Raw genomic sequence first — 14014 nt, forward strand, 5'->3', positions numbered from 1 at the left:
TGATGAAACTCTATTTCTTGATATCAAGGGTGATTCTTGGTGTGATTGGGAACCGATCGGTGTCAATGAGAGAATAGTCTATTGTATCAGGGTAGCGTGAAGAGCAAAATGTCATAGGCAGATGGAGATTGTGTGAGATGTTGTGATAGACCTAAATTTCAGCTTACAAATCCCTCGGGTATTCTATTCTCTAGAGCAAAAGGGTCGGGATTGCGGAGGAGGGTCTACTACTATTCCGCAGTGATCTCTATAGTAATCGTGAAGCTATTCCTCTGCTATTCCTACTGCTCTTTCTATGCTAAATATTACTATTTTAAGTATATATTATCGCCTTTTTAGTAGTATAGGCTATTCCGAGGTATTATTATCGCCGCGCCTACCTATCGACCGCCCGCCCGCCTATCGACCGCCTAATACCTACCCTTACTATTTAAGATAATAACCTAATCTAATACTACCTCGACGATAGCTAGTTATTCGATAAGGTTACGAAGCTATTATAGTATAACAATCGGGGGTCTCGGATAGCAGTTTACGTATAAATAAAGAGATAGAGGGAGACTAAATCGGTAGTACTAATAAAGGGCGGAAGGCCTCGTATTATTATACTAGAAATAAGGGATCTTATAGTAGAAATAATGCTAGAGATACCGTCGTTATAGTATAACGAGATATAGTACTATCTACTAGATAAGTACTCGGAATAGATTAGTACTTAGACGATTGCGCGGTTATTAGTAGATAAGTACTTTACGTTTAAACTAACCTCTAGAACGGCTACGTAACGCGACCTAGTCGCGAGAGCTATATTCGAGGCGTAGGTATAGTCCTTTAGTATCGATATAATAGTATATATAGATAAGAGCTATGTTAGCGATAGAGTAGTATATCGGAAGAGAGGTTAGGCGCCTCTAGGCATGCCGGCGTACGATATCTAGTACCTATACTATAGTAAGCGGTTCTTACTACTACCGGCGTATACTTCTAAAGGATATCTCGAGGACCCGTTAATTAAACCTAGTAGTATAAAGATAGCGGACTTCCTAGAATAGCTCTAGTTATATATACTACTAAAGATATAGCGATATCTAAACCCGCGCTCGGTGTTATTAATAGATAACTGCTTAACCTATAGCCGCTAGTATATTGTAAGAAGGGTTATATTAGCAGGTAGATAGGGTAGTAGTAGGTATAGGTAGTATTCGATAGAGAACTAGGAGGAGAAGGAGGAAGGCAGGCTAGTTAGCCTAACGCTAAGCGCCAAGCCCTACCTAAGGCACTAAGACCCTAGCTTTACTCGAGCTAGTTATATACTAATTACGTATAGCCTCTAATATACGCTTCCCTTCTAAAGGCCGCGCCCTCGTAGCCTTTCTATATTCCAACCTCGACCTCCGTTACTACTAACTTAGCAAGTCTAATAAGCTGCTTAGCCGCGCTAAATTAAACACTTAACTACCTAATTATATAACTATATTAAACCTTACTTTTAATACAATATCTAACTCTAACTACGCTATCCTTGTATATAATAAAGTAATATATAACTATAAGAATTAAGGACTATCGACTAATTATAATACGAGCGCGTCTTTCCTACTATAATAGGTAGACGTACGAGGTATTGTAGCCCTACCTCCGTTCTGAGTAATGTCGTACCGAGTTCTTTGCGTCTACTCTTAAAAGACCTAGCAATGTCCGCTTCCGAGGGTTTGTCCGCTTCCGAGGGTTATTATTCTTATTATTCGTAGTTTCGCTAGCCCTAATTAGTTAGGTTTAGCAGCCTTTAAGTATTAACTAATTATATCTTTTCAAAAAACTCAGTTCTTCTAGTTTCTATAAGTAAAGGCTATTATAAGTATAGTAGTAGAGGTTCGCCTCGCTTAAAGGATCGGAAAGATCGAGGAGTAACCTATTGTCCGCAAGATCGACCCTAGCTAGCTTAGCTCTATAGTTTTGCCCTTAGTTAGTTAGTCTATTAAGCTACTTAATCCTTTTAAGCCTTAATATTTTAACTTAGCCTTAAAGTTTTAATTAAACCTTTAATAGGCTTAATCTTTTAACTTAGTTAGTATAGTGCCTTAGGCTCGTAGTGTAGGTAAGGTTGTGCCTATAGCGCAGCGGCAATAGCAAGTAATGTTAACAATAGCGGCGCTAACCGTCTTAGCGCTAACTTTACCTTACTTCTAATTTTCTTCTTCGACCGGCGACGCTTTAACTAGCGATACACTCCGCAATACCGTTACTAACATAGCCGCGCCGGCCGTATCGCTATTTAGTACGAGCGTAACGTCGTCGGCATTATTATTATTACTAATACTATCCGTTTACGCGCGCGCCGCCTTCGCCGATCGCCTAGGCCTCGAGGCCTCGTTAGAAGGAAGGAATAAGAGAGGGACCTACAGGGTGCGCTAGTAAAGAGGTAGATTCTATAGTAGTGTAGTCTTATTGTCCCTTATTGCTAACAATTGCTTGCCTCTAATTAGTTAGCTAATAGTACCCCGGGGATAGCATTAATCCTAAGCCTTAGTAATATTACGAGCTTTTAGCCTTCTTCTTGTTCTTTACGCTAGTCTAATACTTATCTAATAGCTTAGCTATATCCTTAAAGGAACCTTTAGCTTCCTACGAGTCCTATTTAGGTAAATAGCCTTGCTATCTTAATAGGTACTCCTTCTTGCCTTTCCTAGTCCGGTGCTATAGGATACGTTCTATAGACTACAGCTCTTCGCTATTAGCTAAGACTTCTTCTAACTTAGTAGGCGCTTTATCGCCTTCGCGCTAGTAGTATAGTTTAAGGAGGGATACATAGAAGGTATTATAGATAGTATAATAGGGTAGAAGCTATAACTAATAGGCCTAGCTATTGCCCTTCGGTTCTCGGATTCGGAATGGGCCAATAAACCGTAGTGCTAGTTTAGGGCGTGTTTTGCTATCGGGTAATAGGTGTTTACGGATACGGAGGTTCTTTGTACTAAGCATAACTATATCGCCTTGCTTAAAGGTTATCGGTATATAACGCTTATCGTAGTAGGTCTTTTAGTACTCTTAAGCCTTTATTAGCTTCTTAGCTATCTTAGTATAGATTTCTCGTATCTTTTAAACCCTCTTAATAGCCGCTAGTGTCTTAGGTTGACCCGCTTCCCTTTCCTTACGCTCGGCCTCGAGCGATAGGGGATCTTATAGCATAGCTGCGTTCTAGCCTATTATAGCTATATATAGTAACACCTTAGTTAATAAGTAGACACTATTATTATATACGAATTTAGCTAGCTATAGGAGGTTAACCTAGTCGTTAGGGTTCTCGTTAATATAACTGCGTAGGTACTGCTATAGGGTTGTATTCTGCCTCTCGGTTTAGCTATCTATCTATAGATAGAAGGCTATAGATAGCCGATGCTTAAGTCTTAGCTATAGGCATATCTTACTTTAATAGTAAGATATAAATGTCGAGCCTCGGTCGGAAACTATCCCCTTAGGGGTCCCCTAATAGGTATAGAAGATATTGTTCTATAGCGCTTCTACTATATTAATAGAAGTCTAATCCTTCCGAGTAGGGATATAACGAGCGCCTTTAGTAAACCGATCTACTACAATAAGGATAGCATCGTATACGTCCTTACTACCTCTACGCTTAGTAGGAGGAAGGCCTATAATAAAGTCTATTATAAGCTCTGCAAATAGTTTCTTTAGAACAGGAAGTAAAGACAACTCCCCGAATAGTAAGTACTTAGGTGCTTTAACTCGTTAATATACGGCATACGTATTTACGTAGTCCTTTATGTCCCGCTTACTATTTAGCTAGTAGTATATACGCGATAGTAGCTCGTACGACCTCTCTATACTATAGTAACCGGCAAGCTTACTATTATAGTGTCGCTTAAGAAGCTCTTATCAGATCGAATGCTCGGTAGGGATATAGAGCCTACCCTTGTAGCGCAAATAGCTATTAGCATTAATCGACTAATTCTTGCTAGATCTAGTCTTACGGCCACTTCTAAGCTAATCTATACGAGCCGTAGCAAAGGCGTCCCTTTGCTAAGCACGTAATAGCTTATCTATAAACGCTCGGCTATCCCCGTCTGCAAGTTCGCTTAATAGTACCCTCGGTGTCTTACGTAGTACGTACTATATGTATCTAGTAGCACTAGTAGCCGGATTAACTATATTAGTGCTTTAGTCGCTATTACTATATATAGCGATATCGACTAGGGAGTTATTATAACTTCTCCTATCTGTGTCCTTAGCCCTTACCTTAATACGCACTATTAATATAGTAAGAGCATTAATATGCTTTAAGCCGTCGCGGAGTCCGGTAAGCCGCTTATCCTACGCTTGCTTATTAACAATACGGGCTATAGCAATCTTATACTATAGGGTTAGAAACAAAGAATTAATGTGTTAGGTCTCGCTGTCGTAATTAGGTCGCCTCGATAGGCTATCGGTAGGGTTACTTACGCCTAGCCGGTATAATATATTAAAATCAAACCTAGCGAGGTAGACGGCCTATCTAGCCTATCGACCTATAACCCTAGTAACCTTCGTAATTCTACGGAGGTTGTTATAGTCCGTATAGACCTAAATAGTATGCTATGCACTATCGAGATAGTAGCGCTAGTACTTAAAGGCTTCTACGATTACTAAGAGCTCTTGCTCGTAGGTCTCGTAACGACGCTTAGCATTAATTATCTTCCTTAAGAAGAAGGCAATTAGGTGCTAGTAATAGTTATTATTTAATTGCTGTAATATAATAGCCGATATAGCGAACTATAAAGCGTTAGTCTTAATACGGATTAGTTTACCTAGTACGAAGTAGTATAATAAGGGGACTTTAGTAAAGCGTTGCTTTAGACCGTTAAAAGCGGCTTGTGCTCTATTAGTCTATTTGAATTCTCTAGTAGGGTTAGCCTTAGTTTTAGTAAGCTTAGTTAGGGGCATTACGTATCGTAAATAGCTCTTAATAAAGCGACGATAGAAGTTAGTAAAACCTAGGAATAATTGAAGCTCCTTAATACTAGTAGGCGTTAGCTACTTAGTAATAGTCTTAATCCGGTTAGGATTAGCCTTAATACCCTTAGTTAATACGAGGAAGCTAAGGAAGGACACCTCCTTAGTAGCAAAGGTGCATTTAGAAGGCTTATAATACAGTCTATAGGCCCGCAGGCGGTCGAGTACCTTGCATACTATAGCCTAGTGCTCTATAATGTTAGGCGAATAGGTATAGACTAGGATGTTATCTAGGTAAACTATATAGAGATAGTCTAATAGGCCCGAAAGGGCCCGATTAATATAGGACTAGAACGTTATAGGGATATTAGCTAAGCCGAATAGTATAACTAAGTACTCGAAATGCCTATAACGAGTGCGAAAGGCTATCTTCTATTTATCGCCCTTGCGAATACGGATGCGGTAATAGGCGTCCTTAATGTCTAATATAGTATAGTAATAGGCGCTAGAAAGGCGATTAAGGGTCTTATTAATAAGCGGAAGTAGACAGCGGTCTTTAATAGTAACAGTATTAAGTCTACGGTAATCGACGTATAAACGCAGGCTACTATCCTTCTTTAGAACAAACAGGATAGGTATACTAGTAGGGCTATTACTATACCGAATGCGGCTATTAGCTAGGTTTTCCTCTAGGTACTTACGTAGTATAGCAAGCTCTCGTTTACTAAGGTTATAGAGGGGCCTAAAGGGGACCTCCTTACCCTCTATAATATTAATCTTATAATTAGTCTCTTTAAATATAGGCAATGTCGATGCTAAGTAGTGTTTAAACACCTCGATATAGGTCTCCCTAATAGTCTAGGGTATGCGAGCGAGCTAATTAGGGTCTATACTATTAGGAGGCATAGGTTTATCGTTATTATTACCGAGTAGGTCGGTAGTAGGATTAGCTAAGGCGGAGGCTAGTATTAGGTTGCTAATAAATAGGACCCTAATATCGTTAGGGCACTCGCTAATATTAATGTATTTAATGTCCTCCTTCCTAGCGATTCCAAATCGCTACTTCTAAATGCCTAAGTCTATAGCTATAGCGTAGTACTTAAGAATAGGGTTGCTAATAACAATATCGGATAGGAGGCTGTCTATATCTACTACGTAGGTAGTAAAGTTTAGTAGGCGCTTATTACCGAGGTCGTCCTTTAGGGCTATATAGATATAGTAGGCTCCGTAGGTTAAGTGCCGAGCGTTATTAAACTAAGCAAGGGTTAGTAGGTTAGTTCTAGGCAGTTGTCGAAGGTCTAATTGCTTAGCTAGGCGATAGCTAATAAGGGCACTAACTAAATTTCCTAGATCTAGTATAACCTTAGCTTTATAGTTAGCGTCGTGCCCGGATATAAGACAGGTACGCGTAATAGCTAGTATAATGTCGATAGTCTTACGCTATATAAGGCTAATAGTTAGTACGGCGCTTGTTCTTTTTTCGAAGGTTAGCCTATAGAGGTAGCGTTAGCTACTAAGAGGTGCTTTCGGTGCTTAGCGGTAGCATAGTCGACTCGGGCCTAGTCTTAAGGTCTGTTACATTAACCTAGTAAATAAGTAGTACTATTACAATTAAAGCACTTATATCTAGTTAGGGCACTACTAGGTCCGCTCGAATTAGTGCTAGAACTAGATAAACGATTAGGGGTTGTAATAGGTAAACAGTATTAGAGACGTTATTATTTAAGACGTCGACGTAGAATCTAAGAAGAGCGCGAGAGAGGGCGCGACTAAATGCATCGAAGGTTTGCCGCAGCTCGGCGGGACGGCCCGAGCCGGCTTTTACGTGTCTTAGGCATGTAAAGGGTCTCGGCCTATAATACTACCCCCTCTCTAAAATCGTCGCTTCGGAGACGATAGACCGCGCTTAACGTCGCTTTCTATAAAGCATCTTTTAGTCTCTATATACCTATAGGACTCTAAACTCCTATTATATTATTTATCTACGGAGTAACTTAGCTAGTGCCTATAGCATTATCTTTACTCCGCGGCACCTAGGAACTGCCTGTTTTAGCCTTAGTCGCGTTAACTTTGTTATTAGCTTCTATATTAGTATTACTATTATTAGAACGGCTAGTATAATAACGCTTATCGTTAGCGCTTCTATTAACGGTTACCTGTTTAGAAGCTAGCGCCTAGTATTAGCTAGTAACCGGCCCTACACCTATAGGCTAGTTTTGAGCCTATATAAGAGGCCTCCTTCTGCATTATAGATAGATCATTAACCTCGTATAGCACATTGTTTATGTTACACTTCTACAATGCCTATATTGTAGGGCTCTAGTTATTAGCCTAAGCGATAGTCTCGTTATCCTATCTTGCTAAATATAGCTGCCTATATTGCTATAGGTTATATTACCCTCGGTAGCCTATACTATTACTACAAGTAGTAGTAGTAGTATTGGTTTCCGTCCTTTATTAGAGCCGAAGGTAGGGCTATCTCTTTATATCTGATAGGTTCGGGTATGTTAAAGATAGTCTCTAGGCACGAATAGCTATAACCGAAGCGAGGGCACGATAAGAGCCTACGATACGGACGATACCGAAGTATCTTAAGGGGCCGTTACGACAAGCAGAGAAACCTCTTAACGAGGGCATCGCTTTAACCCCGAAAAGCTGCAAACCCTTAGGACTATTATAGCTTAGGGCCTAGTCTATAACTATAGCTAGCTTCTAAGGACTCGGCTCCGGGTCGAAGACCTATTTAGTACCGCTTGCTCGAGATAAGCTACCGCCCGCCTAAGGAGGAGATAGACTAATTACCTATCGGCCTTGCTTAGTTTGCTAAGACTATCTATACGATAGCAATTTCTAGATTATAGGTCGGATGCCTAGACAGTTCCCCTATTAACCGGGTAGATTGTTTCGGGATTCGCTACCTCGTTCGGATAGTGCTTAGCCTTCTACTAGAAAAAGAAGGTCCCCGCCCCCCCTGCCTAGCTAAAGGAGATACGAGCTAGTTTCTAGGATCTAGGTGTAAATAGAGATTGCAGTCTCTCCCTCCGAGCGGCTTTCGTCTAATACTAAACTTAGCTCCTAGGGGTATATAGGCGACCCCTAGGAGGCTAAATTCCAATACTACCCCGGGGGTAATATTAGAATAAAATAGCCTAGCATACTATTCTCTCGCATAGCAACATCGAAACAAACCAAACCTACAATATACACTAAAAATACTTTCCTATAGCATTTTATTTTAACTACTTTACGATAATCGAATAAGCTCTAGCTCTAGCGAAAACGAGCATTACGAATTAGCGGAATCTTCGGAATCTAATAACCTACCGGACCCTATTAACGAAGAAATCAGGCGACGACTAGTTGTTATAAGCGCCGTCGAACTAGGGGCTATCGAGCCTTCTATGCCCGAGGCCCTCTACAATGTCGTTATAAAGATAATTTAAGGGCAAACTAACCTTCTCCGTTAGAACAGGCGTCGCCTACTAGAGCTAGGAAGCAGTAGGAACCCTTTATTCGAAGGGTGGAACGCTACGGCGTACGTAGAACGCTTTAAGGACAACTTAGCCGAGTACGGACTCGAAGAGGAGTCGGACTAGTACAAGGTCCGGTCCCTTACGAGGACTACTATTACTAAGCTTCACCGAACCCTTAGAACCCTAGTTAGCTACCTAGAAAAGGACGACAAGTCTAATACCGACTAGGAGGTCTTTAAGCAGGCCTTTATAAGGGAGTATCGGGATCGCGACAGCCGTCGTATTAAAGGTAGTCGTACGTAGCTTAAGAACCTCTATATAGAGAGGCGTACCGAAGATAACGACCTAAAGGAGTACGTCCGCGAGTTTGTTAAGTTAGCGGACAGTATCGACTAGCAGGACCTCGAGAATTCTTAGAGAACGAGGCTGCTCCTTAAAGGGTTGCCGTAGTCTACGGCTAAGCGTGTCTTCCGTCGCTATAAGCTTAGCGAAGCTAATCCTAAGACCTTTAGGAAGTACAAAGAGGTCCTAGAGGCTGTTAAGGACGATATTAATAGCTCCGCCGATACAAAGAAGTTCATTTACGGCGAGGACCGGAATAACCTAGCCTAGGTAAGAAACGATGCCTCGGGAACTAGAGGGCCTAAGTTTCTTCCTAAATCGCAAAGTGGTCCTAGTACCGTAACTCCTACCGTTACTAAGCATTCTTAGGACGTTACGGACTTAGCTAAATCCCTAGCCTAGCTTAACCTTAATACGAAAGCACTATAGCGAGTTAGGGAGGTTATTAATACTAGTATACTAAAGGATGTACTACCGGTCTACTAGATTTCCGATCCTAACTACCCTAAGGCCCCTTTAGTTAACGTCTACGCTATACGAAAGATCTATTCTGACTTAGATAGCAAGTGCTAGATGTACGGCGGTTTTAAACATGTTTAATTAGACTGCCCTATCTAGAAAGAGCTTCTTAAGAGGAAGCTCGTTATACAAGTAAATAGTCGGTTCTACTATACCGATACCGGCGATAAGATTAACTTCGAGTAGGATCGTAGAGCTCCGAAGCTGCCTTAACTTAGGAGTCTTCTAGAGAAGAAGTATAGTAGCAAGATCGAGTTTAAGGATACTAGGAACAGTACCCTCGCCGCTATTGCTAAACGAGAAACTTAGAAGGTTAGGGCAAAACAGGTTAAGGAGCGGAGTAGTAATAGTACTACTAAGCCTGTTAAAGTCAACTTTGTGTCTTAGGATCCGGACGCAGTTACTAATATTTACGCGGTTACTAAGAACAGTATAGATGTCTACGCTGCTACACGGTCTTAGACCTAGTCCTAAAGTAAGGGTAAGAACCCTTAGAACCCTACTCGCCCTAGTGCGGCAGCCCCTACTAGGGTACTAAAGAATAAGGCGGCCGATAAGGCTAAGCAATAGCGCGAGTTAACCGCAAAAACTAAGACTCTCTAGACAGCTATAGACTGTGCTGCCCGATCTAGCACTATACCTAGCACCGCACCTAGCACCCTACCTATAGAAAGCCTAGTCGTCCTAGAGACTCTAGAGGTCGATATAGAGGATGTTGCTACCGATATTAGTAGCACCCTAGGTCTAGCTAACCTGCCGGCCTACAAACGAAAGTTAGCCGACCTAAAGAGCTTTCGCTTTAATAGGTATATAAAGAAGTATAGTGCCGGGCCTACTAACTCTTACGATATAAAGGTAAATGCTCTCTTCTAAGCTTTATAGTTCCTAGACCTTAAGTCTAACGTATCTATAGGAGAGCTTCTAGTATACGGTTTGCCTACTAACCTATTCTAGAGCCGGATTCCTAACGATGCTACCTTTATAAAAGACCTTATAGCCCTCCGACGTAAACAGGGGCGAGAGGACTATATCGACGTCTCTTCCCTATAGTTCCTTCCTGAATTTTTAGGGGCCTAGGAGTTAGTAGAAGGCGAATTAGTAACCTACGAGAGCTAGGAGACTATCGATAATACTAACGAAGAGGGGATTAAGGAGATAGGCCGAGGGGATAATAATAATGCCGACCCTGCTTCGGTTTCAGTTTCTATTAAGGCTGTCCGATTTACTAGCTAATAAATCGGTCGAGTAAGACCTCCTCGACCTAAGGAACTTTACTCTATCCCTAATAATATAGACCTTTCCGCAGTTACCCGTTCCTTTACCGTCGTTCCCGCTATCTATATCTAAGTTACTATCGGAAGCTATAGTTAGCAGTTGCTAGCAATGCTTAATAATAGTTTAGAGTCACTTATTATAAGTAAGCGCTAGGCTAAACAGCTCCGACTACTAATAAATAGAGATATTTCCCTTAGTATATAGGGAGTGAATAGGGAGGTTGCGCTAGTAGGTGCCTGCTACAATGTTATAGTAGACGCTTTCGGTATATGCTTTTCCTTTACCTTCTAGATTGCCGCTAACCCGAATACGCTAATTATTCTAGGTCGACTATAGTCTCGCATAACCCGGGGTGTCTAGCGCAACTGCGACGATAGCTCCTAGGAAGGAACTATCGCTAACTAGAAGGGCAACCGAGTCGTATTTACTAGTTATATCGGAAACACTAGCTACAAGTCCTACGAGGATATCCTTACTACTTCTAAGCGCTCTTCGGGAAACGCTATAGCGCGGTTGTAAGACCGGCAATCTGCGCTATAAGTTAATATAGCTCGAATAGGTTATATCTAGAGGTGCGCCGCTCCGTGCGATAAGGCTAGTTTCTAGGCTCTATACTAAGGAGACGAATGCTCGAAGCGATAGCGAGCATAATAGTATAACGACTACCTAGTGTACGAATCTCGGTAATAATGCTGTCGTAGGCATCGCCGCCGGAAGCGGATCTACCCGAATCCGAACTAACTAATTAGAACGCCGAGCTAATGCTACCCCGGGGGTGTTATTAGGAATCTAACGTTTTCGCTAGAATTATAAATTAGGATTACTAGCTGTATACCTACCGACTTAAGGAGACTTCTAATAAAGTTTACGCGCTGTTCTATTACGCTAATCTCCGGGCCTAACGTTAAAGAGAGAGAGCTCGGGTATTACGAGCGGTTAGTATATATACCCTATATAAGAGGGTAGCTAACAAGATTAAGCCCGTAAAAGGCAGCGTATATATAACCGATAGGTCTAATCCTAGCGGAAATCCTAACTAGCGACAAAAGTGCCTTAACCGCGAAGCGATGTTAATACCTAGGGATAGTCTATACGACTAGAGGTATATTACTAAAAAGTTCTCCGCTATTCCTAGGGGATCGAGGCTAACGCCGGAGAGACTAGCGAACATCAAACCTAGTATCGAGCTTTCGGATCTCGAACTAGATTTGCTATACGAGCTTCTATACAACCGCGAAGCCGTATTAGTATATAACTTTACGTATCTAGGTAGGATTAACCCGGAGGTTGCCCCTCTATAGAGGATCCGAACGATCGAGTATAAGCCTTAGGCTTACCTAGGGTTCAAGCTAAACCTAAGCCTAAGAGGTATAGTTAAGGACATAATACGGCAGCGTGTAAAGGCTAGTACCTTAGAGCCTTCCTATGCCTCGTATCGCAACCTATACTTCCTAGTTTAGAAGAAGACAGCTCCTAGGGAACTAAAGAAGTACCGTCTAATTAACGCTATATAAAAGTTTAACGCAGTTACGATTAGAGATACTAACCTCCCTCCGGAGACTAATAGGTTCTCGGAAGCTTTTGCTAACTGTATTGTAGCCTTACTAGTTAATGTTTTCTCGGGCTACGACTAGATCCCTCTCTATCCTAATAGCTGCGACCTTACTAGTTTCGAGATACCTCTTAGGCTATATAGACAAACTACCCTTCTATAAGGGGCAACCAACTCCGTAGCCTAGTTCGTTCGTATTATAAACTAAGTCCTCGCGGCCTATATCTCCTATATAGCGATGCCTTTCCTTAACGACATTAGTATTAAGGGCCCTAAAACTAGGTACGATAATAAAGAAGTAGAGCCTAGTATCCGTAGGTTCTTTCTCGAATATATTCAGAACCTCGATAGTGTCCTCTACGACCTAGAGCGAGCTAACCTAACGGTATATAGGGAGAAGCTTCAGCTCCTATATAAACGAATAAACATTGTCGGGTTTGTAACTAATAAGAACGGCCGCTATCCTAACAATATACGGGTCCTAAAGATTGTATCCTAGCCCGACCCTACCTACTAGAAAGATATCCGGATCTAGCTTAGAGTAGTCTCCTACTTCCGTATCTAGGTCGAAAACTTTGCGTTAGTATATAAGCCTCTATACGCCTTGCTTAAGAAGGATACAGAGTTTAAATAGACCTCCGTTTACTAAGCCGCTAAGGATAAGGTTACTAAAGCACTTGTTAGCGCGCCTACGCTTACCTCTATTAACTACTCGGAAGGCGTAGGTCTGCTAATTATTGCTATCGACTCGAGCGGGGAAGGCTACGGCGAGATACTAATGCAGTATAATCGTAAGGAGCCCTCCTTACGTTACCCTATCCGGTACGAGTCCGGTCTATAGAAACCTATCGAGGCCCGATACGATGCTAGTAAGCGAGAGTGCCTTAGTATCTATAAGGCTCTTAAGAAGTTCCGACCTTAGCTCTTTAGAGTGTTCTTTCGCTTAGAAGTCGACGCTTAGACGCTAGTCTATTAACTTAACCGTATAGCCTCCGACCTACCTAACTCTGCGATAGCTCGGTAGGTTGCCTAGATCTATTTGTTTAATTTCGACGTCTTCTATGTTCCTAGCAAGAAGTATACTAGACCGGATAGCCTTTCTAGAAGGCCTACTATAGAAGAGGACATCGCCGAGATAATAGAAGAAGAGGATATCGACGCGGTTATTAACCGTACCTTCTTTACTGCCTTCTATATTAATGCTATGCTAGTAATTACTAGGCCTACTGCCGACGACTAACCTAGTAACTAGCCTAACGAAGACCCTACTGCTAACGACGAGGGCTAGGACGATACTAAGGCGGGCGAACTAGGCAGGGATAATATCCTTAATAGGGTCTACTCCGACGACTCCTATAATATCGCCTACTTCCTTACCTATACGAAGAGAGCTCCCGGTCTATTAAAGAGTTAATACCGTCGTATTATTCGCTATTCTCGGAGATTCCTTATTAAGGATCGTATCCTTTAGTAATAGGCTATAGTTAATATACCGCTCTAGCGTATTATTAACGATCTAGCAGCCCGATAAGAAATCCTTCGTTCCGTTTACGATAAGCTCGGCTACCGGGCGGCGGAGGGCACCTTCGATATCCTTCGTCGTCGGTACTAGTAGGACGGCGTATAGGCCGATATCTCCCGCTACTATAAGAGCTGTCCTAAGTGCAACTTTAGGAATAGCTACCGGCGTCTAGGAGAGCTACGTATCCCTACTACCTAGTTAGTTAGGGAGCGGTAGTATAGCGATAGGGTCTATCTTAGCCGCAATAATAGCCTATATATTATTCGAGAGGGTCTTTCTCGATAGCCGGAGGCCTATTATTTCTACAAAGGTTGCGGTGCTATTAATGCCCGTAATATAGCTACCTTCCTGTTTAAGGATCTGTTTTGCCGCTAGGGAACACCT

At 41.9% G+C, this 14014-nt stretch overlaps 1 protein-coding gene across 1 annotated transcript; it reads right to left on the bottom strand.

Annotated features, from left to right (window-relative positions):
- Positions 1-10: 10 nt before the first annotated feature.
- MYCFIDRAFT_170313 (uncharacterized protein) lies at positions 11-9356 on the bottom strand (the record flags this gene model as incomplete). Its single annotated transcript, XM_007923452.1, has 2 exons — positions 11-151; positions 9342-9356. 2 exons carry the CDS (start codon positions 9354-9356, stop codon positions 11-13), a joined length of 156 nt encoding a protein of 51 aa, XP_007921643.1.
- Positions 9357-14014: the final 4658 nt, after the last annotated feature.

This window comes from Pseudocercospora fijiensis (genome assembly GCF_000340215.1).
Source record: "Pseudocercospora fijiensis CIRAD86 unplaced genomic scaffold MYCFIscaffold_1, whole genome shotgun sequence".
NCBI lineage: Eukaryota > Fungi > Ascomycota > Dothideomycetes > Mycosphaerellales > Mycosphaerellaceae > Pseudocercospora > Pseudocercospora fijiensis.